Source organism: Bactrocera neohumeralis, chromosome 2 (genome assembly GCF_024586455.1).
Source record: "Bactrocera neohumeralis isolate Rockhampton chromosome 2, APGP_CSIRO_Bneo_wtdbg2-racon-allhic-juicebox.fasta_v2, whole genome shotgun sequence".
NCBI lineage: Eukaryota > Metazoa > Arthropoda > Insecta > Diptera > Tephritidae > Bactrocera > Bactrocera neohumeralis.
In genome coordinates, this window is record NC_065919.1 from 19208528 (window position 1) to 19222594 (window position 14067).

At 39.1% G+C, this 14067-nt stretch overlaps 1 protein-coding gene across 1 annotated transcript; it reads right to left on the reverse strand.

Annotated features, from left to right (window-relative positions):
- Positions 1-1384: 1384 nt before the first annotated feature.
- LOC126751145 (pickpocket protein 19) lies at positions 1385-12761 on the reverse strand. The gene is made up of 7 exons (XM_050461154.1): positions 12391-12761; positions 11779-12003; positions 3609-3810; positions 3395-3531; positions 2370-2457; positions 1854-2317; positions 1385-1793 (listed from the first exon to the last, which is right to left on the reverse strand). Exons 1-7 carry the CDS (start codon positions 12471-12473, stop codon positions 1502-1504), a joined length of 1491 nt encoding a protein of 496 aa, XP_050317111.1. The 5' UTR covers positions 12474-12761; the 3' UTR covers positions 1385-1501.
- Between the last annotated feature and the right edge of the window lie 1306 nt (positions 12762-14067).

Genomic DNA, 14067 nt, shown 5'->3' on the forward strand with positions numbered 1-14067 from the left:
CAGAAACTGTTTAAAATGACGTTGAACACTATCAAAAGCTCCGTCATGTGACTAAATAGAGAAGGTACCATCTTTTATAAAGGCGTACGCCGCTGACATTGATATTATTGGCCTCAATATCCGCGCCGTTAGTTCTGCTTTCTGCAGACTAGATAAGGAAGCGAAACAAATTGATCTGATTGGAAGGAGATAGGTAGGAGTGTAAGACGAAATATCTCCTGTTATCAAATAAGCAGTCATCCCATTCGCTACTTAGCTCCCACGTCACTGTTGGCACATCATAACTTCGAAGTCGTAGATAATTTCGTCTATCTCTGAACTCTTGCCAACAGGTGCTACTTCGGACTGAGTAGGCAATTGAGAAGTAAAGTCCTCTCTCGACGAACAAAGACCAAACTCTATCCCTCCCTCATTATTCCCATCCTGCTGTATAGCACGGACAATGACATCATCTGATGAGTCGACGTTACGAGCGGTGTCTACGCCAATAAAGAAGAAGATGCCTGTTTTTACGAAATTCTTGATTTTTGGTATGGCGTCTATATGCATCTCATGCTAACCGACGAAGTCTTTATCTGGTCCTAATGTGTTTCGATGTTTTTGCTCGAATCACGTCTTTTTTAAGAAAATTATCTTAAACAAATCGACAATGACGGAGCGATGAAGTACTAAAGTTGACGAAAACAGTTGTAAACTTTAGGGACAGGTTGGGAAAGATCACAATGGCAACTAATCATCGACGAAGTATTTAGGTAATTGTTCCTTGGTTTGGTAAATGGTTTGTTCGTTTATTGATGACACTAATTTTTTGACATCCTATGCTAGATTTTTGAGAAATAATTTTAGAAAGGTAGGTCGATATCAAAACAAATATGTTAGCGGTTCTAGAGAAGGTAAAAGGGCGAGTTTTCAGAAAATCTCTGATCGTAACGAATGCGGGTTTTAGCTCACTGACCGTGTGTTTAGCTAAGTTAGGAATTGCTTAGCCTTGTTGGCTAGTGACTACAAAGTGAATGATTGTAGCGAGAATGATCTTACTTATTACATTTTTACAGAATTGAAGGTGGAAACTACCCCCATTGCACTTTTGCGGTTTACTGCAGACTCACCTGGGCTCAACGTTAGGCCGGAGTCGCGAAGTCTTTAGACCTGTGGTGAATGACAGGAATTCTAGTAGAAGTTGACAGCCAAGCGATAAGGTTGAATCAACTCGTCCTTGCATTTTCTTCGTGTATCGTTCCCGAATTCCGTTAAATCCAAATGGCAATGAGATGTGAGTGCAGACTCTGAGAAGAGTACGACCAGCAAAATAACGGTTGAAGATTATTCACATCGTCGGACTTTTTCAATTTAAAAAAATGTGATTGAAAAGATGCAATGCGACTTCATCTAATTTTTATTTAATCTTGACTAAACTATAAAGTTAGTGTGAGGTGAATTGCATTAAATAATTGCATATATTTTAGTTTGACTATTAAATACATTCAAGCAATGAAAACCTTTACTTCCTTCCTTTATTTAAACTCGCTCGCTTTATTCTGCTTTTTTGGACTACTCTGTTTTGCGCTCTCTCGTTCTTTCTTATCATTTGGATGTTATTGTAAAGCCGCAAGGTAAAGTAGTAAACAAGCTCGATGAGACTCAGAATGCTGGCACCTAAAAACAAACCCAATATGCCACCGATAGTGACCACGACATCCAAACGCGTACGCAATGCCTGGCGACGATAACGCTCAGTGGGGCGATCAACTAGACTGATGGCAACACTACGCCTTTCTACACTTTTGCGACCGCTGTGACGACAAAATATTATATTGAGAGCATATCAAAGAAAACGAGCCGGCACTACAAACCTCGGGCTATACTCGGAAACCGCACGTAAGTCGTGTTCGGTGCACGAGGGCAAGCAGTCACACGTTTCATTATTCTCCGGCCATGGCAGCAGCAATTTAATATCGGGCGAGACCTTCGTTTCCTTCTCCAAACACAAAATTCCGTTATATTCACAATCGGGCCTATCCACACGTGCCGATGGCATTAAATTGAATATCGTGCAATTGCAGTAACGCATTTGCAACGCAGCAATACAGTCGACAATGCAGGCGCTGAAGCTGTAGACGCGAAACGATGACTTCGGCATGATCTCGTCGGAGAAACGACAACCTCGATGCTCTGGTGATACTTCACGCACATCTACATCGTTAACCATTTCTTGCACGGATATTTGTAGGTCCGTATGCTTGCCTCGTGTTGCCACCTTTGTTGTAATACCAGCTAGATTGGCGTAAGGTATGTCCTCCTCGTTGAGCACGAAAACCTGTGTGACAAATGCATATTTAAGTGTGTCAAGTCTTTGATTTCAAGCATACCTCGACTGCAACATCGGTGACTAGGCGCATCGTGGCATGATTGTCCTCTACCTCACTCGGGAACCAATGTTTGCTGCCTGTTGTGATAAAGACAGTGGACGTGGGGTTAGGTTAGATGGCTGTTCTCTCAGCTATGCAGGGAGATCTTAGACTGTTATGTACATTTATTTGAGATGCCTAACGGAGAACTCCTATAATTGGTTAACAGCTGTAAACAAACACGTCCTGTATTTATCACAAATCTGCTTAGCTGTTTAACTTCTATTTCCGCTGTTTCAACTATTTTTTACCTTGAAGTTCGAGGTATTTTTGCCTTGATCAGAAGTTCACTAGAGATTTTACGATTCTCACTGTGCCAGGAGGATATTACGATTGCACAGCTGCTGGTAGTAAACCAACATTTGTTTAGTTGGTCTGAGACACAACAATCCAGTTGTCAACCACAGGAAGCCAAAAGATCTCCTATCCGCTCCTAACTCGCAGTTATTGAGACTAAAGTACCTGTCCGAGCAAGCTCATTAGCCTTAGAGTTTCACACAATACCGCTTTGGTCAGGCATCAAAAGTAGTCTAATCATAAAATAACTCGATGGTAAAGATATGGAGTCTAGACATCCTTTCACTAGTTTAGTTAGCGCACTCTAGGCTAATATCACTGCCGGATGAGTGGATAATCACCAGTCTGAGGCAGGCTGAGCTTCGGAGCCGTAGTTATAGTACTACTTTTATGGCAGACATATCGGAATACGAAAAAAAATTCTCTGTCCGTCGGCTGGAATTTTGTTTGTGAACATTTGTAAAGATATGATTTGACACGATATACATTGATCGTCTCCGAAGTCTTATAAAGGTATAAGCTGTAGGTACTAACTAAAATTTGCATAGTTTTGATCTTTCATACAAACTCTAAATACTCTTGCTCATCATATATAGTGTCTTTTGAAACATCTTTACATAATCTTTATACCCTCTACATCTATTACTGGGATTTCTTCTGATTAATTTTTATTAACGAGTATAACTTACGGATGATTGTTTTGCCTCGAATTCAAAAGATAACAGTAGCCATAAGGTGTAAGTAGTGGTACAAAGTAGTGACAGCAGTTGAAGACCTTGTGCCCGAGCGAGCATTCAACCAAAACGTTGGAGCAGTTCTCATGAAGCTGGAATCCATTTGGTAGACATTTTCAAACTTTTCACTAATTTCATTATTTTTATATATATTTAGACTATAGCATACCTTTTCCGTTAGTTCCCTGTAGTGGGTATGTGGACACTCAGCATCGGTGCCCTCCTTATCGAAGCAATGTGCTCTGGCATTGCCGGTGTTGTACTCATGCGGAAAGAGTAATTTTAATACATAAATTTCGACGTCATAGTCATACTCTTCGGGGTAACTGAGTTTTGAAGATCGTGATTTTAGTGAGTTGTATGGTATGTAAATATTTTATAATGTTGGGATAAAAGCAAATTAAAGTCAAAGAAATCAAAAAAATATATAAATAAAATGCAATAAAATAAGTAAAAACACAATTAATGAATTTTGCAAAATTGAAAAGTAGTTTTAGGTCTTGAGCAGTTACTAACTGAAAACACGTATAAGTAACTCCACGTCTCAAAATGCGTTCTACAACTGACAGCTTGGCTTCGCGACAGCTTGGCGAGCGCTGAGCAACCATCAGTACTTGCGCTGTCTCAAGATCCTTTTGGCACAAGATCGACCGCAAGAGGTTCAGTGAGCTCTGTGGCTTCAGGAAGTTTAATCTATCCTAAGTCTTGTGACTTCTAACTGATCAATACATTATCGCCGACATCTCAACACTTACTTCTTGATTATCTCGCTTTTACTAGATCTAGGCTTAATAAAGTGTGAGATCCTCTTTCAGATAGGATTAAATGCTTAATCAGATTTGTATTGGCCTCAAGGTGACCCTGATCTAATCTAACCTGACACCAAGACTCTCAAAAATACATACCACTGTGCCCAAAAAATAAGGTGACATTGTATTTATTTTGAAAATTCTTTATTTATTCTTCCAAATCAATTTCATCCCCTTCAAAGTAATCCCCTCCCGATGCAATGCACTTATGCCAACGAATTTTCCAATCTTCGAAACACTGGTTGTAGTCACTTTCCGGGATGGCCTTCAGTTTCGTCTTCGCTACGGCTTGAACCTCCTCTATCGTATAAAAACGGTATCCCCGGAGCGGTCTTTTGAGCTTGGTGAATAGCCAGAAGTCGCACGGCGCCAGATCAGGTGAATACGGTGGTTGCGGAACGATATGGGTTGAGTTTTTGGCGAAATGATCACGAATTACGAGGGCAGTATGGGATGGTGCATTATCGTGGTGTGAAAACCAAGAATTGTCTTTCCACAATTCCGGCCTTTTTAGGCGGATAGCGTTACGCAAACGACGCATAACGTTCAAATGATATTCCTTGTTGCCTGTTTGACAGGTTAGAAGGAATTCATAATGCACAACACCACGATAATCGAAGAAAACAGTGAACATGACCTTGATTTTTGAGCGACTTTGGCGCGATTTTTTTGGTCTCGGCTCTCTTTTGGCACGACATTCGCTCGATTGATCGGTTGTTTCGGGGTCGTAAACATAGATTTAAGTCTCATCGCCAGCTATAATGCATTTCATGACACCCTGGTAGTCGGAAAGCATCGTTTCACACACTTCAACGCGACGCCTTTTTTCCAAAAAATTCAATGTTTTCGGTACCAGTCGAGATTTGGCGCGCTTGAGGCCCAAAACATCCTTCAAAACGGTATTGGCTGAGCCTTTCGATATGCCAACTTCATCAGCAAGGTCTCTAATTGTTAATCGACGGTTTTCCAACACCAAATCTTTGATTTGTTGAACGTGAGCTTCGTCGGTTGAGGTTGATGGTCGCCCTGGACGCTCTTCGTCTTCGACACGTTCACGGCCGGCTTGGAACTCACTATACCACTTGCAAACATTTTTTTTAGACATAGCCTCATCACCAAAGGCTTTCTGAACCATCCTCAACGTATCCGCAGCAGAAAATTGATTCCGTAAACAAAATTTAATGCAAATTCTTTGCTCAACAAATTTCGACATCGCAAAAAACGAAAAAACTCACTTTTAGCAGCTCACAAAACGACACGTATCTCAAACACTAATTAATATTTTGACATGAAATTTGACATAAATGTGACTGACAGTACTAGCAACCTAAAAAAAAAATAATTTTCCAAATCCTTCGACGCGCGCAGTTTAAATTCAAATGTCACCTTACACCTTACCTTGGGCACAGTAGTATATACATATTTTTATGCGATCTTTTTTATAAATCGCTTACTTTCACTCTTGATATGCAAGGAAGAGCCACCCATATGGAACTATTTTTAGTTTGGGTGATTCAGAATTTCTTTGCTGAGAACTCTGCATTCAATATAACTTAATTTTTGCCGGGAAGTTCCACAAAAGTCTGAATTTAATTGAAACTGCTGGTGCCAAGTTTCCTCAGTATAAAGCAGGCTCTTCGTTGAATTGACAGATGCAGCACAGATTCACATAAATTAATGAAACGTGCCAATGTAGAGGTCGAAATTGGAAGGAGTTGATTCAAAATATATTCGAAAAAAGGATATCAATTAATTTTTTTTGGATGTTATTACTCGATAAAATTTCTGTTGAAAATTTTCCGTTCAATATTCGTACGAAGTTCATCAATCGAAGCTGGGTTATTGGCATAAACCAAAGATTTGACGTAGCCCCACAGGAAATAGTCCAGCGGGGTAAAATCGCACGACCGAGGCGGCCAATTGAATAGGCCACTTCGTGAGATAACAAATTCACTAAACTTGGTTTTCAACAAATCGATTGTGACACTTGAGCGGTAGCCATTGCCATTTACGGTAATGTGCTTGTCTTGATCGTCACGGAAGTATGGCCCAATGACGCCGCTGGTCCATAAGCATTACCAAACCGTAATTGTTTTGGGATGCAATGGTGACTCATGGAGTACGTGTGAATTACTGCCTGGACAGTAAGGCATATTTAGCTTATTGACGAAACCATTCAGCCAGAAATGAGCCTCATCGCTGAAGATGATTTTTCGATGAAAACCCGGATAATTTTCAAGTTGTTTCTCAGCCCAATTCACGAACAAACGACGATTCTGTTGGTTAAACGGCTTCAGTTCTTGTGTCCATTTAATCTTATAAGGATGTAGGCCAAGATCTTTTCACAAAATTCGCCACAACGGCGTCACAGATGTCACAATGCTTGAAAACCACGTGTGAGAGACTGATTTGGGTCTTCCCCATTTGGTGCGTTAGCGGCAGCATATTCTCGACACTACGGGTACTTCTTTGTCTCACTGTCACGGGAACATTTTGTCAATTGTTGACCTGACAGGATGAATTTGGCGACCATAAATTAGACGTAGCGCTCTTAAAGTTGAGGCCACTGACTTCGAATTTCGGTAGTAAGCTTTAATAATTTGGACTCGTTTTTGGGTCGTATATATTTCCATGATTAAATGGCAAATTGTTAGATCGTATATGAAATAGCAAATCTTACTAAAGAGAAATGTCAAAAGAGCGGGAAAAATATTGCGTCGTTTGCTATTCCTATCGGTCTACTTTTGTGGCGTCCTTATTGAAAAACCCGTTGTATGCCTTGATTTCTTTCTCAATCTTCACCATACGTTTTGGAAGCAGAGGGTATCAATACCAACCTCAAAACACTTTATTGTGCAGAATTTCAGTAAAAACTCGCAGCTAGACTCAGAATACTAGCCAGAAGAGAATATTGTAATGTGAAAGAATAGTCTTAGATACCTCACACCTAAACTTATATTCGTAATTGAATGTGAAGTCAAAGTTCGTAAAATAAATTAGAAAAGCTCATAGTAAAAATTTAATACTGTTGTTGTAAACTACGGTCTTTCAATGGTATTTTAACTTTAAACCGAACAAAGTCGATATTAAAGTAGATATTGAGGAGACCCTAACAAATCAACGAGTGTGAAGAGTACCTGTCCGGTCAGCCGGCAGTTCACCAACGTAAAACATTCATTCACCCCTCCTTGGCTCACTCAAATGCTTTTCAATTAGTTAATGTATTTTCTGTAAGATTTAAGCCGTATTCTCAAATATATGTACATTAAGAAAATTAAATAAAAATATTCGATTTTTGGAAAAGTCTAACTGTATATAACCTTTTAATTAAATAGAAACTAAGAATCTCTCCATTTATTGTCATATCTAGCAATTAGATATAATTAATTTAATCAATTGTCAATCACACACAACAGACGAAACTTTTGAAAATTTGAAAATCTTCTGTTGGCAAATCAATTTTGTAATCCAACTGCTAAATGAAAGCCGAGAATATGAGAAATATATGTGGTTAATAAGGAAATATTGCAAAATAAACTGTTAATTGCCTGAATTTATGCTTCCATTTGTATATATGTAACTATCATATTTGCATGCATTTTCGCTTTTAACAATGAGCGCTGTATTCCTTGGGATTTATAATTGCCTCAAGCAGTTTGAAAAAATTATATTTTCTATCATCTTTCATTCTACTTCATGCTAATTAATATTAATTGTACAAACATATAATGTGATGCGTCGGATATGTGCATGTATTTGTAATTATGTAATGATAACGAGTACGTACGTGCTACATGTTTAACCACGGAGAGCGAGAGAGAAGAGAAATAAATGAGTATATAATAAAAGAGTTTATAATCGATAAGAATATCAAAATATGCTAAATACTAGACCGAGAACATTTTCCCATCTTAATATAGATATAACTTCATAATAATCTAAATCCTCACCCATTGATGTATGTATGCTTGGGATCTCTCTTATGCCTTACAGCAGCTCCTACTAAACCATATCGATCTTAAAAGAGCACTACGATCACACCTAAACGTGTGGAACTTAGCAGAGAAGTCGATAGAAATAGTGTGGAAATATAAGTTATTGCTAAAGGGTATGTTGACTCTACTGCTCTCAATCTATCGCAGGGACCTAAAGTACGAATAGAACAAAGGAATATTTTTTGTTGACGTAGGCAACGCTGACGCGCTTACAGCTGCGATAAAAGGGATCTAAGGTGGTTAAATTAGAAAGCTTTCTGAACCCTGTTGTTTTTGTAACGGGTATCTAATCCCCTTTAGGATGGTAAGGATTAGCTAAGTTGTCGTCAACGTCATCCAATGGAAGGCCCAACAAACGTACTTTTTCGACGGTGTCGGACCAAAAAGAGAGGGTTGATGGGACATACAGAGAGGTGGTCAGTGGCATGCGGGAACTCATTTCATGCAGGACATATGTTAGATATGTCAGTATCTATTCCGGATAAGTAGGAGTTTAACCTGATATATTGATATAGTATCAATTCCCACAATAGCCGGTTCTACGCACCGTATTTTATTCGGCCAAGGGCTGTTATTTTGGAGATCTAACTCCATCTAGATCGGTAAGTCTTAGTTTATTTTTTAACTCTCTTCAAAATTCCCGAAACAATTCTGTGCAATCCGCACTATACTCAGCATTAGAAGTAGCTGTGAAACTCTGCCCAAAAACTGTCGACAAAGTAACATAGATAGACTCAACCAGTGAACGGGTTTATTCCTCCCGAGCTTGGATTTTTAGGACGGCAACAAAAGTTTGCAGTTTTTTTGGATTAATGGATCATATGATCTGCATCCTATATCCTCTCCGGACTCCGGCTGTAGATGAGCTAACAACTACCGACAACCATAGTAAAATACTACATCACTTCAGAAACCACAAATAATATAATGAAACAAATTTTTGAGAAAATTCCACACATAGTTATAAGTCTGAAGAACACAAGTTTTGTGTCTAAAGATTCTGAAAGACTCACGAAATTATTACACTTTTCTCTCATGGAAATCAGTACATTGATATACAGGTCGCGAGGTCAAGATTGTGAGACGCGAATTATCTTCCTTTCTTTCTTCTTCTTTTTAATTGGCGTAGACACCGCTTACGCGATTATAGCCGAGTTAACAACAGCGCGCCAGTCGTTTCTTCTTTTCGCTTCGTCCTTCCAACCGAGTGGAGGTCTTCCTCTTCCTCTGCTTCCTCCGGCGTGTACTGCGTCGAATACTTTCAGAGCTGGAGTGTTTTCGTCCATCCGGACAACATGACCTAGCCAGCGTAGCCGCTGTCTTTTAATTCGCTGAACTATGTCAATGTCGTCGTATATCTCGTACAGCTCATCGTTCCATCGAATGCGATATTCGCCGTGGCCAACGCGCAAAGGACCATAAATCTTTCGCAAAACTTTCTCTCGAAAACTCGTAACGTCGACTCATCGGTTGCTGTCATCGTCCAAGCCTCTGCACCATATAGCAGGACGGGAATTATGAGCGACTTATAGAGTTTGGCCTTTGTTCGTCGAGAGAGGACTTTACTTTTCAATTGCCCACTCAGTCCGAAGTAGCACTTGTTGGCAAGAGCAATCCTGCGTTGGATTTCCAGGCTGACATTGTCGGTGGTGTTAATACCGGTGGTGTGGTCTTCCTTTCTTTATATTATTAAAAATTTACAGGTTATGAAAACAAAAAAGTTCCAACCCATACAAAAGGTTACAGATCTCTCGTCACGATTGTAAACCTCTTCACCATGACATAAAACAGGTTTCTCTTCTTTGGCATTATAACTGTGGGCCGTTCAGGGTCGAGAAAACAAAACTTCGGCAGTTACGAGGTCACGTCAGTTCCATATCCCAACTGTAGACAAGTCTCTATGTACTTGGCATTTCCGTTGGATGCGTGAGCGCTTTTGATACCATTGTACATCTATCGAAGATTTTTTTGGAGTGTAAATAGGGTGAGCTACTTTAGGTCTGGGTTAAAGTTGCAGTAACATACCCGGACTCCGTTGCTGCAATGGCATCAAGCATTTACTTTAACGTCTCAACAAGGAGGTGCGGCTGCAAACGCGTGTCTGCTTGGAGTAAGTGGCTCGATTTGCAAACGCAATCAATAAATATGCCGCTGGGTTTCGGATACGACACGTAAAAATGCCTAAACGTTGACGGCGACAGCCTGGTTTAGTGAGATCTAACAAAGAGACTGTCTGCCAAACCTTGCGCTAAAGTCGGACCAAAATGTGTCTCATGAATTATAGAGGACAGAATTAAAGATATTGGAATATAAAATGGGTTAATTACCTCATTGATAGCATAAACAGTCCAAAAAATGCCTAGAAACAAATGAAAAAATATTGTCCCGATTTTTGAATTTGCCCTAATTATCATAGAATTACACGCGCAAGACAGGATTAGTTTATTATTGGGCAAACTCAGAAGTAGTAAATCACGTTGTGATGGTAAGTTCATTATGGACTCTCTTTAATTATTCCTCTAAATTTCGCATAGGAGAAAATTTTTTAATGCCGTATTTTCCAGGAAAGGTATACCGTTGGTGGAACTATGCCAGACCTTGGTATCTTAAGTACCCCAATAATAATTTTTCACTAGCCCCACCATGTTAAAAAACTTTATGGACTGATTCGGACAATTTTTCTCCTGAAAATATTACTTATTACTCGTATTATTCATTGAAATAATATATTTGGAACAACAACGTCGACCTCGAAATCCAAAACAGCATGACTCTTGCTAACAGGTGCTACTTCAGACTGAGTAGGTAATTGGGAAGTATAGTCCTCTCTAGACGAACAAACTCTTCAAGTCACTTTTCATCCCGTGCTGCTATGTGGTGCAGAGGCATGGGAGACGAGAACATCTGATTAGTCGGCGTTACGAGTTTTCGAGAGAAAGGTTTGGCGGAAGATTTATGGTCCTTTACGCATTGGCAATGGCGAATATCGCAGTCGATGGAACGATGAGCTGTACGAGATATACGACGACATTAACGTAGTTCAGCGAATTAATAGCTTGTCCAGCTTTGAGAGTATTCGACACAATATTCGTCGGCAGAAACAGTGGAAAAGGAAGACCCATTGAGAAGACCAAGTAGAAGAAGAAGAAGAAGTATATTTGGAACATTGAAAAAATTTCTTCTATATAAGAGATTCAACTTCTCGAGCTTTTGACTGACATTTCGGTTTTTAGAGATCAATATTTATTCTAACCCAGCGGAACAACGTTGGCAATAACAAAAACAACGAAGTCTTTATACAGGTATACACATGTGGTATAAACCTCAAAAAAAGAGAACTTGAAACACTTCAGGTCTAACCTATTTTTCTAAAGATTCCACAGAAATACTATTGTAAATAGAAAAATTGAGAATATTAGTTGCCATGGTTTTACCTAAAGAAATCTAATAGAAGTACTCACCCGGCCAGTACTTTGATTACCACATTCATCGAAACTAGAAAACCTGCAGTTGTCGAAGGCAAAAATACACTTACCTCTCGATATATTGTTCCACCGCTGGCGTGGTGCCATCCTTCTCCAACGTCTCACATACGGCCACACTGGGAAAATAGATTTTGTCATACGGTGTTAGACTCTCGAAGACAATGCTGACAGCGGATTGCTCAAAGTCACGTTCGAATGTTGAAATGAGCTTGTACGAGCCAAAAGCGGAGAGTATAAAACAAAAGAGCCAGAAAACTCGTTCACTAATATGCAATCTGCAAGTGAAAAGAAGAAAAGTGACGATGCGTACAAAACGGATTAGAGTCAGTATATTATGTTTGAAAATGAATATAGTGCTTTAAGACAAACGCATTTCTCAAGGAAAAAGGAAATGAGCAGGATATGGATTATGCTAATGCTAAAGAATGAAATGAACTGTGAGCTTTGCCGCCTTTGTCAGGAGGAAGTAGAAGAATTTCGCTCTGCAAGACAAAGCAGATGTGGCGGTAAAACGTGAGTTGCCAGAGCCTAAAGCGCTACGTGACAATACAATCTGAATTATGCATGCTCTTGGAAGCATTTATGCGCTATGCAGTGCTATGTGTAAGCAGCATGGAAATACAAAGATGAGCTTGCAGGGTTGCAGCAGCCAACGTACTTACTTGTTATTGGCAATGTAGCTGATGCCGGCCAAGGAGCAATTAGCACAGTAGTCGCGCAAACAGGCGAGCAGTGGCCAGAACATAACTGCTCTACAACACTCTTAGCAGACCACAAAAGCGCGGCAAACAGACTGACGCTGGCTGAATGACTGGCTGGCTGGCTGGCTCTAGACTGCTGATAGGCTGACGTCGAGTCAGTGAAGCAAGCTGAGTCGGAGGTGCAAAAGGTACAAACTTGTTGATGAGCCGAGTACGGGGCGCAAGCTCATTGATAGGCTGAATCAGAGGCTGACAAAGTCGTACGTTTGGTTGGCCGCTAATTCGGTTGCTTCGTTAGCTGCTTGCTTACTAAGTGCTCCGTGCTGAATGAAGCCAAGTATGGCGCTCGAGTGCCACTGCAGCTTTCAGCCAGCAAATAGTAGATTGCAGTAATAAACTATCCTACGGCTATGAGTGAGTATGTGTGTGTGCGTAAATTCTCCGTTATGCATATATGCATGTTGAATTGTATAATTGTCTCCTGCATGGTTTTTGAATGTATATATGTGTGTATGTGTGTGTGTGTGTGAGCATGTGTACTGTCGACCACAAGTGGAGAGCGTTTAATTGCTGTTTCCTTTTGCGTTCACCACAAACAAAGCGGACAAGGATAACGTGAAATAGCACAGCACTCGCTGCGGCAACCGCATGCCACTAACAACAATAACAGTAATGACACTCCAGGCAGCGGAGTTTGCAACAGTGTGACAATTTGAATACAATTTTACTGCTGTGAATAATATTGTGATTATGAAGAGCTTGAGTCCAACAAATACTATGAGTACAATACCTAAATATACTTAAATCTGAGTATTGATATGGTTTTGGCAAACAAAACATGTGAGTGAAACTTTGAGCGACATTTGAGATTGATTATAAGTTTGAGTATAAAAACTAAGTTGAATATTTATAGCAGTATTTGAATAATAGAAAAAGTTGGAGTATCTACAGTTACTACGAACATTCACAAATGGCTGGAGTTGAGCATAAATATGATTTTGGATATACTAATGGGTATGACTAAAAATTGAAGAGCGCATAGGAGAACTTTTACGAATATGAGTATATAAATGTAAATAAATAAATTTAGGAATATTATTGGTACAAAGTAAGATTATAAATATGGAGCAAGAATCTTCATTTTAGTATATATACGACTTTGAATAAATAAAAGGAGGTTTGGAATATAATAGCAAGTGAAGGACTATGAGTATAAATTATATTAAAAATACTCAAATGAGCCAAAAGTTCAAATTTTGGAATAAATAAGAGTATAAATGAACAAACTAATACCAGTATGAGGAAGAGTATGACTATGAGTATTTATAAAAGGATGAGTATATGTATGAATGTGAATTTGAATATTTAATTATGAGTATGAATATGAGTATTTGTACAATTATGATTAATTACATAGAAAGATGGAATAAGTATATATGATGTATGAGTATGTATGAGCAAGAATTTAAATATTTATTTAAGTATGAGTTTGATTATGAGTATTTATACGAGTATGAATATGGATATGAGTAAATATACAAGGATGAGTATTCATAAAAGGCTGAGTATTATTTTAGGTATGAGTATGATTTTATGTTTTTATTTATGAATATGAATATTTATACAACTATACAAGCA